The 21,139-nt window shown below is 36.2% G+C and overlaps 1 protein-coding gene across 1 annotated transcript in view; it reads right to left on the reverse strand.

Moving 5' to 3' along the window:
• The window catches only part of LOC129741062 (protein Shroom-like), a 147,930-nt gene that overhangs the window by 121,338 nt on the left and 5,453 nt on the right, over positions 1 to 21,139 (reverse strand). Inside the window, exon 2 of the mRNA XM_055732762.1 lies at positions 1,361 to 3,861. Coding sequence (XP_055588737.1) covers positions 1,361 to 3,775 — 2,415 coding nt within the window. The 5' untranslated portion in view covers positions 3,776 to 3,861. The remainder of the gene's footprint in view (positions 1 to 1,360; positions 3,862 to 21,139) is intronic.

Here is a 21,139-nt window from a genome sequence, read left to right on the forward strand (position 1 = left end):
ATTGTCAAAATTGTCAAAATTGTCAAAATTGTCAAAAATGTCAAAATTGTCAAAATTGTCAAAATTGTCAAAATTGTCAAAATTGTCAAAATTGTCAAAATTGTCAAAATTGTCAAAATTGTCAAAATTGTCAAAATTGTCAAAATTGTCAAAATTGTCAAAATTGTCAAAATTGTCGAAATTGTCAAAATTGTCAAAATTGTCAAAATTGTCAAAATTGTCAAAATTGTCAAAATTGTCAAAATTGTCAAAATTGTCAAAATTGTCAAAATTGTCAAAATTGTCAAAATTGTCAAAATTGTCAAAATTGTCAAAATTGTCAAAATTGTCAAAATTGTCAAAATTGTCAAAATTGTCAAAAATGTCAAAATTGTCAAAATTGTCAAAATTGTCAAAATTGTCAAAATTGTCAAAATTGTCAAAATTGTCAAAATTGTCAAAATTATCAAAATTGTCAAAATTGTCAAAATTGTCAAAATTGTCAAAATTGTCAAAATTGTCAAAATTGTCGAAATTGTCAAAATTGTCAAAATTGTCAAAATTGTCAAAATTGTCAAAATTGTCAAAATTGTCAAAATTGTCAAAATTGTCAAAATTGTCAAAATTGTCAAAATTGTCAAAATTGTCAAAATTGTCAAAATTGTCAAAATTGTCAGAATTGTCAAAATTGTCAAAATTGTCAAAAAAGTCAAAATTGTCAAAATTGTCAAAATTGTCAAAATTGTCAAAATTGTCAAAATTGTCAAAAATGTCAAAATTGTCAAAATTGTCAAAATTGTCAAAATTGTCAAAATTGTCAAAATTGTCAAAATTGTCAAAATTGTCAAAATTGTCAAAATTGTCAAAATTGTCAAAATTGTCAAAATTGTCAAAATTGTCAAAATTGTCAAAATTGTCAAAATTGTCAAAATTGTCGAAATTGTCAAAATTGTCAAAATTGTCAAAATTGTCAAAATTGTCAAAATTGTCAAAATTGTCAAAATTGTCAAAATTGTCAAAATTGTCAAAATTGTCAAAATTGTCAGAATTGTCAAAATTGTCAAAATTGTCAAAAAAGTCAAAATTGTCAAAATTGTCAAAATTGTCAAAATTGTCAAAATTGTCAAAATTGTCAAAATTGTCAAAATTGTCAAAATTGTCAAAATTGTCAAAATTGTCAAAATTTTTAAAATTCATTTCTCAAGCTGGATTTTTTTTTCTTGTTATTACTATATTAATCATATTTCAGTATATTTGGTTTACAATTAAAAGCGAAAACTCGCAATAATACAAGGATCGCCATACAAGGCACAAAAAAAGTGAACCTTCAATTTTGAAAGTCTAATTAACGTTTAAATCTACAGTCGTTTGCGTCACTCACCTGAATCAGCTCCTGGATGCTGTCGCACTGTTCCAAAACGATCACTTCACTGCTGCTGGTGCTGTTGCTATTGCTATTGCTACTGTTGTTGCCAGTTCTATTGCCACAGGACTGCGCTTCGGAGCAGGAAATCTGCTCGACTGCGGCTGCGGCAACCAGCAACAGCTGACTCTGAATGCCGCCGGAATCGGGCGGAGTGACCGGACTCAGGAAGCCACTATCGGCATCGCTGTGGCTGGAAAGGGGCCGCTGTTTGCGCAATCGGTTGAAGATGGGCGGGGCAGTGCTGCCAGTTGACTGTTGTTTGCTGATGGCTCCGGTACCTGGTCGCTGCAGATGCGGAAGTGAAACACTAGATTTGAGCGCTTCGAGATGGGACAACAGGGGCAGAAAGTGCAGTCTAGTGCTGGGCGTCGCTGGTCCGGGTGCCGCGAGGGATTTTATTTTGGTGAACGTTTTCGGTGAGGATGGCAGTGATGCGTGGGAGGTACATGGGGCAGGTGGCGGTGGACTAGCGATAGGGGAAGAAGTGTCTTGGGCCGGTTCCGGGCCAGTTGCTGTAGGAAGTGCTTGAGTTGATGGGGGAGATGAGGATGGTGATGATTCATCCGATTTTCTCTGCTTAAGCAGGGGAGAGTTGGGAAGAGAGGCCGATTTCATGTGGAGCTGTTGACGGAGCAGTTGAAGCTGACTGACAGCTGTTTTCGTTACCACGCCGTAGTAGGACGATTCTTGGCTTTGGTCTTCGGATCCGCTGATTGCACCACCGGATATCGATTTCGGGACAACCTGCTGCAGCTGGCCAATTAGGCGGTTCCGGAAGCCGTAATCACTTTCATCGGTTGATTCCAAATTGGACGAGGGAGTCTCGATGACGGAATTCACCATCGACGGGTAGTCCGGACTGGATCCACTCGAGGAGGACGAAGTGCGCGAGGTTTTATTGAAGATTTCATCGATTTTTTCTTCCACTTTCTCGAGCGAAAGACGATTCCGGGCTTCCACGTCGTATGATTCGGGCTCGATGGTGAAATAATTATCCGAATCACGGTCAACTGCATCGTAAATCAAGGGATTCTGATACAGGACGGGATCGGCCAGTTCCACTGTCTCGGGGATGGGTCTCATTTTGTGTTCTTTCTCGTTGAAAAAGTCAACGGAAGGATCAAATAGGCAATAATTTTCCAAATGAGGTACGGCCCCTTTTTTCTGACGCACCGGTAGATTTCTCAAAACCAGGGAAGAAAATTCCGGCTTCGTAAGAATGTCGTCGGGCGAAGGTTGCTTGAGGTCTGGGGTGCTTCTGGCCGGAGATGCGTCTTCCGGTGCAGGAGTAGGTGGAGGAGTTCCTCCAGACACGCTCTCTTTGGAAGACATTTTACTCATTTTTGGCGATGGTGGCAGTGTGACATAGTTGTTGCCCTTCTGTGTTGCCCCTGTGCCCGACATCAATTTTCCCAAACCGAACGCTTTGAGCTTGGATGGCTTGGAGGGATGACTTTGGATGTCTTCATTTTTTCCCGCTGGCTGCTCCATTGAAATTAAATCCTGTTGTTGCTGCTGTAGGACTTCCACCTTAACGCTAGTCAAAGTAGGCGGCGGCGGAGGTGGCTCACGGTATGGCGGCAATGGTGGTGGACCTGGATTACTTTGATCGTTCTCTGACAGGCAGCCAGTTGACGCGTACTGAGTTGCCGGGAAATCCCGGTAAAGTTCTTTAAACTTCGCTCCGCTGTCACTGTTAATCCGGGAACGAACAATCGCTTTCACCGTGCTCGATTTGATTCCACCCACACCCTCCGCGGTTGCCAGACTGGGGATGAAGGAGACTTTCTTCTTCTCCCTCCCGGCTTGAACGCCTTCCCCTGATTCGCCACTCAACTTTTCCGTTACGGCCACGTCTGATTGCTGTTTGACTAGCTTTTTCTGGGGGATTATGTTGTTTTTAAGTTTTTGTTGATTCCCCTGTTTATTGTCGGCCGTGACTGTCGTCGTTGTTTTACTGAGCAGATTGCTTGTTTTCTGAAAGACGGAAATTTTCGACCCGGGTGGACTTTTGGGTGATTTTTTGTCACCTCCAGCAATCTTCTGCTGTTGCTGTTGCTGTCGCAGGACGGCAATTTTCGACTGTCTTCCCGTGGCAACGGCACTTACGTTTCCTCGATTAGGAAAACCTGTCTGCTTGTCCGCTGGACCAGGACTAACGCAGCCAGCTGATGGCTCCTGACCCCTGGCATGGTCGCTTTGTTGCCGATCTGCATTGGTCGGAATTTTGTCCACCGTTGTTGCAGAAGATTTCCGACGAATTGTTCCCGTTCCGGTACTTGGTGTGTCCCAATCGAGTGACGCCTTCGGCCGGTGACACTTGGCAGCTGCTAGAGTTTGTTGTTTGGCAGCACTGCTAGCCGCTTTCATCAGAAGCAAGCAAGGGAGAAGGTGTCCGGACGATGACAGCAGCAGCGGGAACGATTCATTTCACTTGGGACTTGATTGGCTTGGCACTGCTGCGTGGGGGGATGGAAATGATTAGGTTTTTTTTGTCTTGCTTTTCTTTTACAACTGCCAAGATTCGAAAGAGGGAAATCTTTACTGTTCGTCTTATTACATGTTCAAAGAAGGTTTATTTTGGCAATGAGGGCTCCAAATTAAATCTCGGCGTAATGAAGTACATTAGGGTCGGCAATCGGCTAGACTTATCTGCCGGTTTCAAACGGCACAATTAGAGATAAAAGAACTCAGACATACACATAATACAACAACAATTTTGACCATCTTGACAATTTAGACAATTTTGACAATTTTGACAAATTTGACAATTTTGACAATTTTGACAGTTTTGACAATTTTAACAATTTTGACAATTTTGACAATTTTGACAATTTTGACAATTTTGACAATTTTGACAATTTTGACAATTTTGACAATTTTGACAATTTAGACAATTTTGACAAATTTGACAATTCAGACAATTTTGACAAATTTGACAATTTTGACAATTTTGACAATTTTGACAATTTTGACAATTTTGACAATTTTAACAATTTTGACAATTTTGACAATTTTGACAATTTTGACAATTTTGACAATTTTGACAATTTTGACAATTTTGACAATTTTGACAATTTTGACAATTTTGACAATTTTGACAATTTTGACAATTTTGACAATTTTGACAATTTTGACAATTTTGACAATTTTGACAATTTTGACAATTTTGACAATTTTGACAATTTTGACAATTTTGACAATTTTGACAATTTTGACAATTTTGACAATTTTGACAATTTTGACAATTTTGACAATTTTGACAATTTTGACAATTTTGACAATTTTGACAATTTTGACAATTTTGACAATTTTGACAATTTTGACAATTTTGACAATTTTGACAATTTTGACAATTTTGACAATTTTGACAATTTTGACAATTTTGACAATTTTGACAATTTTGACAATTTTGACAATTTTGACAATTTTGACAATTTTGACAATTTTGACAATTTTGACAATTTTGACAATTTTGACAATTTTGACAATTTTGACAATTTTGACAATTTTGACAATTTTGACAATTTTGACAATTTTGACAATTTTGACAATTTTGACAATTTTGACAATTTTGACAATTTTGACAATTTTGACAATTTTGACAATTTTGACAATTTTGACAATTTTGACAATTTTGACAATTTTGACAATTTTGACAATTTTGACAATTTTGACAATTTTGACAATTTTGACAATTTTGACAATTTTGACAATTTTGACAATTTTGACAATTTTGACAATTTTGACAATTTTGACAATTTTGACAATTTTGACAATTTTGACAATTTTGACAATTTTGACAGTTTTGAAAATTTTGACAATTTTGACAATTTTGACAATTTTGACAATTTTGACAATTTTGACAATTTTGACAATTTTGACAATTTTGACAATTTTGACAATTTTGACAATTTTGACAATTTTGACAATTTTGACAATTTTGACAATTTTGACAATTTTGACAATTTTGACAATTTTGACAATTTTGACAATTTTGACAATTTTGACAATTTTGACAAATTTGACAATTTTGACAATTTTGACAATTTTGACAATTTTGACAATTTTGACAATTTTGACAATTTTGACAATTTTGACAATTTTGACAATTTTGACAATTTTGACAATTTTGACAATTTTGACAATTTTGACAATTTTGACAATTTTGACAATTTTGACAATTTTGACAATTTTGACAATTTTGACAATTTAGACAATTTGACAATTTTGACAATTTTGACAATTTTGACAATTTTGACAATTTTGACAATTTTGACAATTTTGACAATTTTGACAACTTTGACAATTTTGACAATTTTGACAATTTTGACAATTTTGACAATTTTGACAATTTTGACAATTTTGACAATTTTGACAATTTTGACAATTTTGACAATTTTGACAATTTTGACAATTTTGACAATTTTGACAATTTTGACAATTTTGACAATTTTGACAATTTTGACAATTTTGACAATTTTGACAATTTTGACAATTTTGACAATTTTGACAATTTTGACATTTTTGACAATTTTGACAATTTCAACAATTTAAACAATTTTGAAAATTTTGACTAGTTTATTGACAAGGTTCATTTATCCGTTGATTACGATTTTTGAATATTTGTGTTGACAATATAACGAGTCACAGGCTCAATACAAAATATATTTGTTTGCCATAGCTTGTATCTGTTTTATCCTCTGAAAAACGTTTGAAATATTTGGATAGTGATTAAACGAAATCTCCCGAATAGCTATTTCCTCGAAAAAGATCGTCACTAACACGGACATTCTTTTGTAGGTACCAGAGTTCAAGCTTCAGAGCGTTCTTTCTAATCCAAACGAAACAGTTGAACAGCTTTTATTTAGAATCCCTGTTCAATCAGTTGGCTTCCATGAGCCTCTACGAAACAGCTCTGTCCGTCAAAATCGATGATACGTGCCTATCATTGTGGACCTGTTCTTTTTAAATAATTCGAACACAATTTCTTAAATTCACTTTGTCCATGCCAACCGTTCTCCAATTTATCGGACTTTTCTCAGCACTTTTCAGTAATTTTCATTCTCGGTCGCAAAATTGTTTTGGTTTTAAATTGCTTAAGATTTATGGTTCTCTGAATTTGGTGTGCAGTGTTGTTCAAATTCTTCTTCCAAGGAGTGGAATTTACAACTGCACTTTATTCAAATCGTTACCCATACAATGAAGCAGAATAATTGCTCGTTTTCGCTTCGTTTGCCAAACCTTTCCCATCCACAGCAACCAACCCCTCGTGAACCATAAAACGACCAGAGTTTATTTGCTAAATGAACAATCTTCATCAACACTATCCTGAGCGGGGAAATCAACTGCATGCAAAGGCAACACTTTTGCATACCTTCAGGCAGCAAAGGAAGTTAAAAACATAAACATGGCAGCAACCCTTGCTTTGGCTAGTAGCAAGGCGAAATAAACACATAAATACTTGTGTACATACATACATCAAAGTAACCCAGCTCACACATTTGCATCCGACTCGATAGGAGGGGAAGTTTGGGAGGTTAACTTTCTCAAGCCTGCATGGCTGCTAGTTCTGGCGTTGGCTATGGCCCAGATGAGAAGGAGATAGGCCGCGACGGCACGCGGGGATGTTCCGGAAGTTCAAAAGGATTCAGAATGTGGCCGTCTGCCAACAAAGATTTATACTTTTTCTTCTATTAAAACTTTAATGAAACTACCGGGAGCAATTTTCCCTCCGTCCTGTGGTGGTCCCAGGTGGATTTTCCGTTTCATTATCAGTTTCCAACGTTTGGCTGGGGATCGTGGAAATTTTGGGTTTTATTTATGTACTCGTTTCCGGATTTGGATTTATTTATATCTTACGATTTACTCAACAAACAACAGACCACACAAATTTTACTTAAAAACTGGTACAAAACCCTTTCAAAGATAGGTTATAAACCATCTATGCCATTCAGAGTTGAAAAGTGAACATTTCGACACTGAAAACAGTATCTAAAAGTTGCTGAAAGCAGCTCTAAATCCAGTGTTGTAAAGTATAATAGCGCCAGCACTAAATTTTACTTCGGAAGTCCGGACTTTCGACTTCCGAAAGATGTCCGACTTCCGAAAGACTTCCGACAAGGAAAAGTGAAGTACTAGATTGTCGGAAGTTTGTGTTTTGTTGCCAGTTCACCAGCGACGTTTCTAAATTTTTTATTTCAATTCACAATACATTCCATGACCTACTTGATCATAAATTTTCAGCCGTTGGTTTGGTCCTCCACATGTTGTTATTTGTTGACATGCGCTTCCTGTAGGTTAATTAATAAATTTTCTATGTAATTTTTCGAATTTGCATAAAATTGTGAATGCAAATCGTTTAGTTTTATCATACTTTAAAACTGTTCTGCAATTTACTAAAGAACTCTGTTTTGATTGTTCTCCCCAAGCACAACAATGAGGAAAGGTTGATTCTGTCAATTTGCCGAAGGGTCTTCCAGTCCTCTCCCCAACATCAATTATCGCACTAATTAATTGCGCCACTGAAATTTGCTACCACCTAGAAATCCACAAATCCAATTTCATTCCGGGAAGTCTTTTGATGTATACGCTTTTTCCATTCGATACCAAAAACCCCGAAAGAGCGGCCTTTTTTGCCTTCCCTGGGGCTAATTTCGGGCCCGTTTGGACAGCCAGGAAGAAAAAAGCTCTTGTGCCATGTTGAAATCTCATCCCACCCAACATTGGCCAACGTTTTATTTCGAAAATTAAAATTGAATCAGTGTTTTTGTTTGTTTGGAAAAAGATTTTTCATGTCATGACAAATGATTGTTTTCGAGGTTCCACTTCTCTTTCCTTTCGTTGTCCTTCTCCAGCGACATTAGAATCGTTTTTCAAAATGTTGCTAGGTTTATAAAAAAAAAAGACTTCCACAACCGGAAGCGGGACCAAAAATTCTAAATCATCGGATTACCGGAACTGGGTCACCAAGTGGGTATAGACCGCCTAAGTCTACGTGATAAATTACAACTTTGTGCACTTTTCGCAACCCCGCAGGCGATCGGTGGAAAGAAAAAAAAAATCAAAAATAAAGTATCCCCTATTCTGAACCAAGTAGGCATCTCTAAGGGGCTCGAAAAACGCGTGCCGCGTTTCCATGCAAACCGAATTCGTTTTAACTTTTTTCCGCCTTTTCTCACCGGCTCCTTGGATTGGATTTGCGGTTCCAACAACACAACTTCCAAACAATTCCTTTTTCCTATTTATCTTCCTCATCGCGATTGGCATATTCGCCTTTTGCTATTTATTTTTTTTCTCTTCATTTTCCACACTGCTATGCGAACGAGTGAGGATATTTATCAGTAGTGAAGCCCGTTTTCCCGTTTTCTTCTCCAAAAACGAACGAAAGCCGGAAGGCTCGGAAGTAAATTTTGTCTTATCGCCTTAACCCAACACAGACCAATTACAAACTGTCAATTGACGGATATTTATGGTTGTGTTTCTTGTTTTGGCAACCGGTTTCGGGTGAGTCTTGCCGAATCGGGAACAGTTTAGGAATTCGTTGTCCCAGATGACAGTTTGAAGTATCTCGACTGCCGAGGTTCATTGGTTTGAGTTGGGTCTTTTGGGTGTCCGAAAGCATTCCGGTAGTCTGACGGCTGCTCGTGTTCAATATGCATGAGAAAAAGTTATCCATAAATTTGATCTTTTTTCATCCACTTGAATCATTTTTATTCTTTGAAATTAAAATAATTTTCGCCAATAATTAAACATTAAGTTGTTATTAACATTTTATATCGCTTTTTTTAATTGGTGAAAATATTTAACTGACCTGCAATTCATAAAAGTTGCTCCGCAGATCTAATTTTAAAATTTTTTTTATTTGATAGCTAAAGCGAATCATCTCTACATTATGGTGGCATATCTTCTTCATAATCTAGGCACTATCGAATAAAATCTCTTCAAATGGATCACTCTCGTAACTCGTTTATGATTTAAACCAAATATTTGTGTTTAAGTTCAATTGAAAGTTCCACAAAAATTCATGCATAAATTTGTGTATCAAAATGACGTGTCTTTTCAAAAGTGGAAATGGTGTTGGTTTCAGGTACCCAGTTGAAAGGCAATCTGTACAAATTTAATTACTACAATAACGCAAATACGCAAATGTCATATCTTCAAAACGTACACAACGTTCCAAAACAACAAAGAACGCATGGGGGAACTCCGATTTAAGGCGACTATGAAAACAGCTACGTAAAGTTCCAAAAGTTTCAACAGAACCCGCACAGAAGCTCTTAGTTGTCACCTGAGATACTAGGTAAATGAATTCAAACATCTTAACGACTTTCTTTACCGAAAACATATCTCTCGACTCGAAGAAAACCTCAAACGAGATCCATCATTATTTTGGGAGCATTTTAAAGTCAGAAAAGGAAACGCTTCCGTACCCGTAGATGTTAGCTTCAATGATGTCACTGGCTCCAATCAAGCTGAATTGGTAAATTTGTTCGCGACTTTTCCAAAATGTGTATTGTTCTGCCGGTATTGATAAAGACTGCAACTATTTCGCATCTTTGCAATCTTACGATGTAAATTTGCTTTCCCCGTGCTTTACTTAACAGGACATTTAAGAAAAGTTGTCCACAGTTGATCCTTTTAAAAGTTCACATCCAGATATTTAGAATACCTCCGCTCCTCTGAAACGTTGCGCTGCATCTTCATCCGTCTTCGCACCGGAATCTGGACGTCCAAGATGAGCAACGCAGCAAAAAGGGGTCTTATTTACATGAGTAACACGAAACAGTATCGTTTCCTCATGGAAAATTTAATCTCCTTCCGTTCCCCTTTTTTGGAATGCGTTTTCCGTTCGGGATGCCTTCTCGAAACACTCTTTCGACACGTTTTGGTTGCTGGAGCAACTCGCACAGATCGTTCGAAACCGTGTAGGATCAGCGGCTGGAAAGATTTCTCCGAAAAGAAAGCGACATTCGGAATAGGATCGATCGTGCTGTTTTTACGGAATATTCCCGACGAATTAAATTCCTGAGCAGTGGAAGATCTTCCAGGAGTGGCATCGCCTCATTCGACCATGGACACTGATGACAGTCCATCATCAAAAGCAACCGATGGCATCTTTGGTAATCAGAACTCCAGTCCGACACCGAAACAGATGTCGGAGTGCTCGTCACGCGAAAGTGGCGCAAATGCACTTCAGTGTTGTGTGCTTCTTCAGCTTATTCTTCGTAGCAGTGGGAGAAACCTTCGTGAATCGGGTACCCGACTGCGTCCAAACGTCGGACCCGGGTGCGCAGAAGAAAGAAGAGCAATTCTTGACGTCAGTTGCATTTTCAAACAAACAACCAACAGCGAAAACTAGCGAAAAAAATCATTGCCAACTGCTGTTTAAGATTCTCATCTAGGATACATAAACATCCTGGCAAGTGACGTAGGATTTGTTTACCTTTTACTTTCTGAATAACGAGTTCTGTAATAGTGTGCGTGTTTGTTCATCACCTTCTTTGTACCACATTGGATCGACCGAACTCGGCAGGGTTGTCAAACGATTGGACGATGATGTAAGTCGAAGAACGATCCATTTTGACTATCAACTAACCGGAATTAGTAGAATGTAAAGTCTTGTCTTTACTGAACATGTCGTACTTGGTTCTGCAAAAGGATTTGCTGCTCTCCGATTCCTGCGTCGGAACACGAAGGATTTTGATGACGTTTATAAATGCACAGAATGCCATATAGGGGAAAAGTTCATATAACGCCCCATATGGCTAATACGCGCCACCCTTGTTTTGAAGAATTTGAAACATTTAAAGCCTGCAAAATATTACCAATTTGTTCTAAATGCTGTTATTGGTCATGGCAAGTATGAATTTTTCCTTAAAATGCTCCTGTGTCGTGATAATTTCACAATTTAGGTTTTTCTTCATTTCGATCTAAATTTTAAAACACTTTCAATAAGGTGTCACGAAGCATAGAAAATCGAATAAGACAAAATTTTCTGACACATCGATAGAGGAGAATTTAAACTATGATTTAATGCTAAAAAATTATACCGAACTCGCTATGGTATGCTTTTTATGGGTATGTTCTATCATGGCCCATGCGCTCGTTATAACGCGCCAATCGTAGTCGGCTGAAAATAGCATTAATTTTTCAAAAAGGCCAATTTTCATTGAAAATGAACAAAAAGTCTAAAACCTTATTTTGAGCGTTAATTCAGCCCAGAAAATCAACTTTTAATTTTGATTAGTCCATTTTGATTTTGTTTTCAGTCAAAGTGTCTATAAGTATTGGTGTGTTTTCGGTCTTCGGCTGCTTTCGGGTGTGTTCGGCTGCTGGGCGCGTATTGAATACACGGCGGCGCGTATTTGCAACACAGTTTTGTTCTGTGGCTTTGAATAAGGTTTTTGAAAATCAAGTTTTTGAAGCAACTATAGCAATTTGAGCAATAAAAAATCATAGGCATTTGTAGAAAACAATTTTCTTCAACGATTGCATCAATTTTTAACACAATTTGTACGTGGAATACATAGAGAATCAGCGATTCGCTTAGGTGGCGCATAATAGGGCATGTTCCCCTACTGTGCTTCAGTACGTAGTGTTATGGAGTATGCCGTTTAGGTGTTGGCTCCAGCTCACAGCACACAATGCCACGGTCTTGAAAGATTTTAATAAAGTTTATCAAGATACGATCTATTGCGTCTTCCCTGGAATGACCCAATTAAACTCCCGCCGTATGAGGGGAGGTGTGCTCTGATATGCCTTACCTCACTCGAAAAGCGTCGCAGCCAAGGTTTTATATTTGACACACTGATCAGCCGTATTGACTGCGCTTACATTCTACAACGTGTTAATATTTATGTACTAACAAAAACTTTCAAAAACGCTTATGACCAAAACCACCTATTGACAAGTGTTGTGAACTTTTTAATTTTGAGTATTATTTTTTTAAATCATCAGTCCGTAGGACAAACGATAATGTACACAAAAATTTAAAAAATATTGAAAGTGACTTGGGTGATCCCCTTTTGGTCTGAGCAAGTCTAGTATCAGAATCAATTGTCAGTTCTGAAAAACGTACGTGTTCTGTGTATATCATTACAGCCATTACTGTTAAAACAGTATGGACAGTATCCCTAGTGATCACCTAGAAATGCCAAATTTCAGCTCTCTTTTTCATGAGACGGATAATCTTTGAAAGTTATCGCATGCTAAAAAAAAGTTGTTATGCATAAGGCTACATTTTAAACATTTTTACGTAGATTGTATATTAGGGTGGCCCTTATTTCCCTACCTAGCTCCCACCCCGCAAACTTGATTCAATCAAAGATTACACAATACTGACACATTTTAAGCTCATTTGAATAAGTAAAGGCAACCCTCAAAAACTTTCAAATTTGAAAGAAACTTTGTTAGGGAAAAGTAAAAATTTGCAAAAAAAAAACCGTAAAAATTCTGGACACAATATTTAACAATTTTACTGTGTTGGTCATAATTTAAGTTTGTACCCATTGCAATTGGTAGCTCGAACCGCCAAAAATAAAAATCAATGAATTATTTTAATAAATTGATATCTTACAAAACTTAGTTCATTGGGGTACACCAAAAAAAATAATATTAGAACTCTTCCTGGAGCATTTTTATATCAGATCTGGTTATTTGGCTCCTGTGTCTCTTGAAATTATTATTGGATGACAATGTTCCAATCAAAACCACAATTGGAATAAAAGCTAAATTATTATTTAAAAACTACAAATTAGTATTGATGAAAAAAAAACAATAAAATAGGAACCATCGACAACGAGCAACGATTTAACATCATTTGTCACGTTTTTCTTTAATATGTATTTCTTTTCGAATCTGGTCTCTTTAAAAAAAAAAACCCTTTAGTTTGGAAAAACGACAAGGGATACATAAATTGCAAAACACAATACTACATAATATAATACAATAATACAATACAACAACATATCAGGTTTTAAATTCATTCAGAAAAAAACATAGATACACATGAAAACAGTCGCAGATCGGGGTGAAAATAGAAAAAAATCAGACATGACAAAACCAATAAGTTTTACTATTTATCAATTCTATCAATGGATGGAGAATGAGATCAAGTGTCCTCTCCTTGTTCTACACTCAGCCGAAAAAGGAACGTTAAATTTACCTGGATTTTCACGTAGCCTCTCGTTACGTGAATTTTTGCCTGGTTTACGTGAAGCACTTAGCAGTTAATAAAAAAACACTTGATTCTTACGTGAAATTCACATAGTTGAATGCTGTCAAAACAAAGACACATTTGATTTACGTGAGAATCCAGTGAGCCGCCAAGTACAGAGGGATTTGGTGCATTTTATGTGATGATCACGTAAACCTGAAAGGCTCATTCACGTAAAACCTGTGTGAAGGAATACCAGTTCTCAAGATGGCGCGAATCCGACAGTTTGTGCATAAAGACGAAAAAAACCTGAGTGATGGAGAAGCTGATATTCACTTCGTAAGTAATAAATAGAATATTGTTGTTTGGTTGCTATTATCATCTTCCTTTTTTTCAACAGGATTCGAAATTGAAGCAGCTGGGACGGTCAAGCAACCGCTTAAGAAAAAAATATCTCCGGGTTAGTGATCAATGAATAAGTGAATTGTTAAAAGTGTCAATTTAAAAGTGGAAATTGAAATTTCATATGTTATGTAAGTGCAAGTGTTACATTATTTTGTCGAATAAAAAGTTTACTTTTGAAGTCCAAACATTTTTATTTAAAACATCCGAAAACCTCCCTACGTTAATATAACAATAAAATCTACGTGAATTGCTCGTAGCAGAACGAATCCTTACCCACATTCGATCTACGTTGATCTCACAATACAACTCATATGAAAATTACGTGAATTCTGCTTGCTGCTCGAGCCCTGTTTGCTACCTGAAATTCACGTAGGTTTCACGTGATTTTCATGGTGGCAAAAATCCATGTACATTTTCACGTAGCGTTCATGTGAAGATTTTTTTCGGTGTACTTAATTTTCATCGATTTCTGGGCCGGATTAAGCCATCGGGGGGCCCTGGGCAATTTTTCTCGGGAGGCCCCTATAATTAGATTTTTTTCAAATGCTACCCAGAAAATACAAAAGCTTTTAAACGTTTTAAAAAACTGGAAATGAGTTTAGTATACTATCTTCAAATAGCCATGTTGTCTGCGTAGAAAATAGTTTCTAGTATCTTCAAATAAAAATTGTTAATCAATCACGTGCAAACATTGCGGAAGAGTTTAGAAGTTTCTTAGAAATGAAAACTCTAATTTAAGCTGCAAAATGCTAAATTTAATTCTTTTTTTAAACCCTTATCACCAACTACAATTCTCTAATTAAAAAAAATGACCGGATAGATATTTTAAATGATTTTCATATAATCGTTGATCGTTTGGTTTGTGCTAATTCGAGAAATATTTACCTAGTGAAAATTAGGAACAAAATAACCAAGTCCATATTCCATAGAGATACAGATATAAGAGTTTAAGAATTCAATACTTTGAATCACGTTATATTCAGAACCGAAATTCAGTGTCCCAAATCTAAATAATAATTTCAAATCAAGTTTTAAGAAACAAAATATGAATCAAATTAAAAAAAAAAGAAACAAAGTTACAATCAGAGCAAAAGCAGAAATTGCACCAAATGTTAATTTCAATTTTATGTCTTCGAATCACAAAAAAAATCTTTTCATGAGATGTTTTTGAATATGATTCTCATCAGATATTTTTTTTAAAATTGTTATTCTGTGATGAAAGTTTCATTCGATGCCCTCAAAGCCAAAGGGGTCTTAGTACAAAAATGATTGGTTGAAAAAAAATTGAGAATAAAGATTAAATGTTTAAAACACATAATCAGTTATCATTGAAAAAAATCAGATACGGAATCCAAATGAGTTTAGTACTCTAAACTAAGGTTGCCATATTCTCCGGTTTTATCCGGGTTTGTCCGGATATTTAACACAAAATTTGACAAAAGTCCAGTCCGGTCCGATTTTCCCGAATTCATTAAAAAAAAGCCCGGATTTTGCCCGGATTTATTCACATTATTTGCCAAAACAATCAGAGAAAATCATATTGTGTTGTGTTGTTCCCAGACGGAATTTTTTGAGCAAGTTTTATAAAATTAATAATGAAAAGTTTTTTTTGAAAGTTAATATACGGTTTAGAAATTGCTGATGTAAAAAAAACAAGTTTTTTTTTCTCGTTGAGTATTTCCTGGGATTTGATCAATTTTGCCCAGATATTGCCCGGATTTTTGGTCGACATTTTGGTATCAAATGCCCGGATTTTGCCAGGTTTTAAGCAAAAATAGCCTGGATTTGTTCGGCCCTGGTACATGCTGAAAAAATTCTGGCAGCCTTACTCTAAACAAAAATCCTGAGTTTTCAAAATTCAGACAAAATGATGAAACTGAGTTTCAGTAACTGAAGAAACAACACAAGACTTGAAAATATCAATGAATTGAATTGGGAAAAAGATCATAGAAATATTCATATTGAGAAAATCACTAAATCGTTTTTATAATAATTTGAGAATGATGATTTGGAAAATGATCTGCTGAATTCAGGATATTCACTTCAGTAGATGATAATTTTTTTTTTAAATCAGTAGAAAATGTTCAAGTACAAATTTCAAGTCTAAGATAGAAATTGGTATGCAAATTCAATGAAGAAACCCTGTACTGTCGATTGGTCCAATTTAAGCAACTACAGTTTTTTTAAAAGATTTTACTTTCAAAAATAGGGAGGGAAAAGGGTTAAAAATTTATAAACCAATGAAAATTTCAATAATAATGATTGAAAGGTGAAAAGTTATTATAATACGCGATATTAACCCGTATACTGTCGGGTAAAATAAAGCAAAATAGCTGCTATTTAAGTGCAGAAAACCATAACTTGGAAACTTAAAGTAACAACAAACTTTATTTTTGTGCAAGACGTTTGAATGTAATGAAAATGAGGAGATGTTTTTTTTTTATTTTACCTGTTCTGTACAGAATATCGTAACTGATATGTTTCGATAAAAAAATTAAAAATATGAGGTGTTTTGCCTCATATTCTTCTTAATTTTTTTTTTTTCGAATTCGGTTTTGTCCAGAAGATTTTGATATTCTCAGCTCGCAAAATGTGGGAGAGCTCCTTCACTGCTTATTCTAGGGGGCAGTGTTCGGCATTAGAGCGCTAATTGCTAATTTGTCTGCTCCGTTTTTGTTTGATAATTATCTTTTTCATTTCTTTTTCCACCAAACTTTTGTACCAGCAGATAGACAAACGTCACCACAAGTAATCAATCGAGGAAGAATGCTGCTTTTCCTAGTGTCTGGCGCTAATCGCTAATTAGTCCGCTACTTTTTTGTCGACAAATTTATTTTCTTACGGGATTTCAGTTGAAAAAATTGATAAACAAACTCTACTAGGTGCAATTATTCAAGCAGGAATGCTGATAAATGTTATTTTCTTTCAAGTGATTGAGTTTTTGAGCCGTAAGTTCTCCAGAAATAAAGTCAAAAAATAAATATTTAAACAAAAATGTAGCGAACTAACTAGCGAATAGCGTTTTCATGCCGACCCCTGCTAGGGGCCCCTTAACTTTTTAAGACAAAACCTATTCTAGATATTTTTTCACGTGGGCCCTTTAGTTTTTATATTTCAAGTTTTCATTCCGATTTTCTAGTTTTGATTTCTTTTCATGGATTTCTAGTAGTATGATTAAAGTAATGTTAAAACTTTTTTTTCCCTCGGGGGCCCTCCTGAGCCGGGGGGCCCGGGGCAATTGCCCCTTTTGCCCCCCCTTTAATCCGGCCTTGATCGATTTGGAAAACATCACGAGTTGCTCCTATTCACAAGAAAGGTTGCCGAAACTTTTTGAAAAGTAGATATATCAACGGTTGTATCCAGTCTTGGAAGATAAAATTTCATCGTGTCAACATGGATTTTTTGAGAGGAGATCGGTGGTAACAAACCTTTGCGAGTTCACTACCCGTGTACTGGATTGGATGGTGAAAGGATTTCAAGTAGACTGCGTTTATACGGACATGTCGGAAGCTTTCGACGTAGCAGGAATAATGGAAATTCTGGAGGCATCATCGAATGTTGGTATAGAAGGAAATATCCTTCATTGGATAAAATCGTACATTCGGCTATTTCTGCATCTATAAAGCGTCCTCTGGAGTGCCTCAAGGAAGTCACTTGGGTCCACTTCTCTTTATATTGTTAATGAATAACTTACCTGACTTCCTAAATGATTCATTCGTTTTGATCTACGCGGATGACGTGAAATTATTTTTACCCGTAAAAAAGATGTAAGATTGTAAGACACTTCAAAAATATTTGGACGCGTTCTCTGCTTTTGTGAACGGATGCTAGCTAAAAGTGAATATCTCCAAATGCTCAACGATTTCGTTTACCAGAAGCAATACTCCGATCCTGTTCAGGTACTCCCTTGACGACGATGCCATTCAAAGAGTTACCAGCGAATTGGACTTAGGCGTCACTTTGGATTCCGGAGTAAGTTTCAGAGACCACATTAATAAAGTGGTATCGGAAGGACTTGCACTTTTCGGTGTAGTGCTGCGCTTTGCTGAGGAATTGGAAGTTCCATATACTATCAAAAGCAATGTCAGTTTGGTAAGATCTAGATTCGATTTCGCGAGTATAGCCTCAAGGCCAATGTACAATATCCATATAAGCAGACTGGAAGGAGCACAGAAACGCTTTGTGAGATTCCCTGTCAGGAATCTAAGCTGGAGAGAAAATTTGCCAGATAACGAACACATCTGTTACCTTTTGGATCTGGATTTATTAGAGAACCGACATCGCATAAATGATCTGATGTTCTTTATGAAAGTTGAACGCAGTTTGACCGACTCAACATTTCTAAGCTCACGATTGACAGCTAACACCAGCAATGTGGTCTTAAGAAGACGAAGACTTAATGCTCCTGAGAATTGCCGAACAAACTACAGTCGCAACGAGCCAGCCCTTAGGTTCATGAGGAAAATAAACAGTGTTAACAGTGTCATTGATTTCAATTTTAGTTTATCTATAATCAAAAATCTTTACATTTTATTATTTAGAAGACAACTGTATGTAGGTTAATTTTAAGATAGCCGAGATGACGGGTTTAGCCCATATATCCGCCAATAAATAAATAAATGGTGGTGGTGTAGCAGTAAGGCTTGATCAAGCCCTAGTGTTTTCATTGACTATAATAAATATTCGAAATTTTTAAAAACTATGTGATAATGTTACTTTGATTTATCGGCCTAGCGGTGAAAAGTGATGTCCTTTTTAGTAGGGACATCTAAAGATTAGGAAATTTTTATATAGATGGATAGAAGGTTAGAAGAAATGAAAGATGGTGAAATGAGCGGGTAGAATTTGTCTAGAAGCATTACCATCACATACCAAATTTTTGTTCCTCACGAGCCTACTACTATGAAGTGGTAGATACAGATAGAGTTGCATCTACCACCACACATTAGTAGCCTTAGCGTGGTCCGCCCCACAAGCGAGAACTTGTAGTGCGGACGAACAAAAAGATGGTATGTGATCGCTCAGATAAGCTCCCTTTAACTCAGAAACGCATCTATCGATGTTTAAGTCTTCTCAGTTTGTTATCTTCGCATTCGTTACATGCGGGGTTTGCATGCGAAACGGTACGCTTGTGGGGCGGACCACGCTAAGCCTACTAATGTGTGGTGGTAGATGCAACTCTATCTGTATCTACCACTTCATAGTAGTAGGCTCGTGAGGAACAAAAATTTGGTATGTGATGGTAATGCTTCTAGACAAATTCTACCCGCTCATTTTCACCATCTTTCATTTCTTCTAACCTTCTATCCATCTATATAAAAATTTCCTAATCTTTAGATGTCCCTACTAAAAAGGACATCACTTTTCACCGCTAGGCCGATAAATCAAAGTAACAAAACAAAAATTACGGTGGTTAATCTCTTCATAAAACTATGTGATAATTTTTTCTAAAATTGTTTCAACGATTCTCGAAACACATTTAAACATTTCTGAGTGTTCCATTTTTGAGATTTTTAGTTCAGGAGTAAGTTTTTCCAGGAAGACAAAAATTAACACTGAACAAAAAAAAGTTACAGGCTTAATTTCTGATTTCTCATATGCCTCATATGGGCCAATATAAACCAAAATGGTTTATAGCTTTTCACGCTCGCTCAAAAACTAATTGTTGATTTGAGAATAGTTGTTCCTAAGCTTTTAATCACTTCAATCAAGTTTATAGATTTTTACAGTATTGCGGGAATTAATTATGATTTTTTAATAGGAAATATTATGATTTTTCCACTAAATATTTCAACTTAAAGGCGTTTGAGGATCGTGATTTGTTTACAGTTTGTTTTTTAAAAACTTCCCCATAGTTAAGGCCACCCTTTTGTACATATCACTTGTAATGAAAAATTGAAAAAAAAAATGATCCAATAACTGAGACGAACACTAAAAATGGTATAAACACTGCAAGCCAAAAGTTTAAAATAACCCCCATAAAAATATGAATGAATTGTTAAGCCATATCTCAACTACCTTTCGACAGATTGCATTAGACAGAGTGTAATTTGTAATTTTTAATTTCTCAAACCCTTTGGCCTAAAAGGTTCGTTTTTATTTGAAATGACTACTTTGCAAGCAATACAACGGGGAAAAGATCCACTCCATGGAACATGAAAATTAATTCTTATTAAAGATTTTAATTCAAAATGCATTTTTTACAAACGCTTTTAAAAAAAAGTCATAACAGATACACGCTATATTGACAAAATATCTTTCGAAACAGCAGGAAAACCAACGCCAAATTTTCCTTACCCCACCATTCTCCGTAAATAAAAAGGCAGCACTTTTCCTTTAAAGTGTTTCTACATTACGGTTCACTGGGTGGAAAACGAGTTTGCAGCTTTCATATTGTTTTGTTTATTTGTTTGCTTTTTCATTCGGTAGCAATGCAGCTAGGACCAGACTTGTTGTTGATATTTTTTCGATGAATTTCTTTTATTCGAATCAAAAGACTACGAATGCATTCTGTTGAAAACTGGCTCCTTTTATAGGATGTTTTTATCATCTTTACGCTTCTTGATTGCGTTCAGTTTTTGGAGCTAAATCTGTTTGATATTCCTCTGAACAGTGAACTAGCCCAGCATCGGAAAAGCCTCAATGATGCAAATTGCCAATGAACAATTTAAAATTCTAACAACATTTACGGGTTTCAGTTGATTGGGAGATCCGCCTGGCAATTGAAACTTTTAGGCCTCATGTCGAAAAGTAAAGGAAGAAGCAAAAAAAAATCATTTGTTATTCAAAACGTAATCAACTTTCACTCCCCCGGGTCCAAACTCAATCCTATTCCCAAACGCAAGAAAGGAAAAAAGTTGTCCTCTACGAGACCCGAAAAAGCTGTTCAAGAAAGGTAATCATTACCCAATGACTTTGGTTTGCAAAGTTTTCCGTGTCATTGGGGCATGATAATGGGATAAAGTACTTGTTCAACAATGGACTTCCACATTAATGCAAATTCAACCAAAAAAAAATCGGAAAGAAAAGCTGTAACGAAAATTAAACATGATCTAATATATGCAAGCATACATTTTCATGGAAATATATTCAACCTGGAGCATGAAATTTCAATCCCAGTATGCGATGAAAAATCGAACCAACATCTCGGTAATGCTTGATACAAGAAAACC

The sequence above is a fragment of the Uranotaenia lowii genome, chromosome 2 (assembly GCF_029784155.1).
Source record: "Uranotaenia lowii strain MFRU-FL chromosome 2, ASM2978415v1, whole genome shotgun sequence".
NCBI classification, from domain to species: domain Eukaryota; kingdom Metazoa; phylum Arthropoda; class Insecta; order Diptera; family Culicidae; genus Uranotaenia; species Uranotaenia lowii.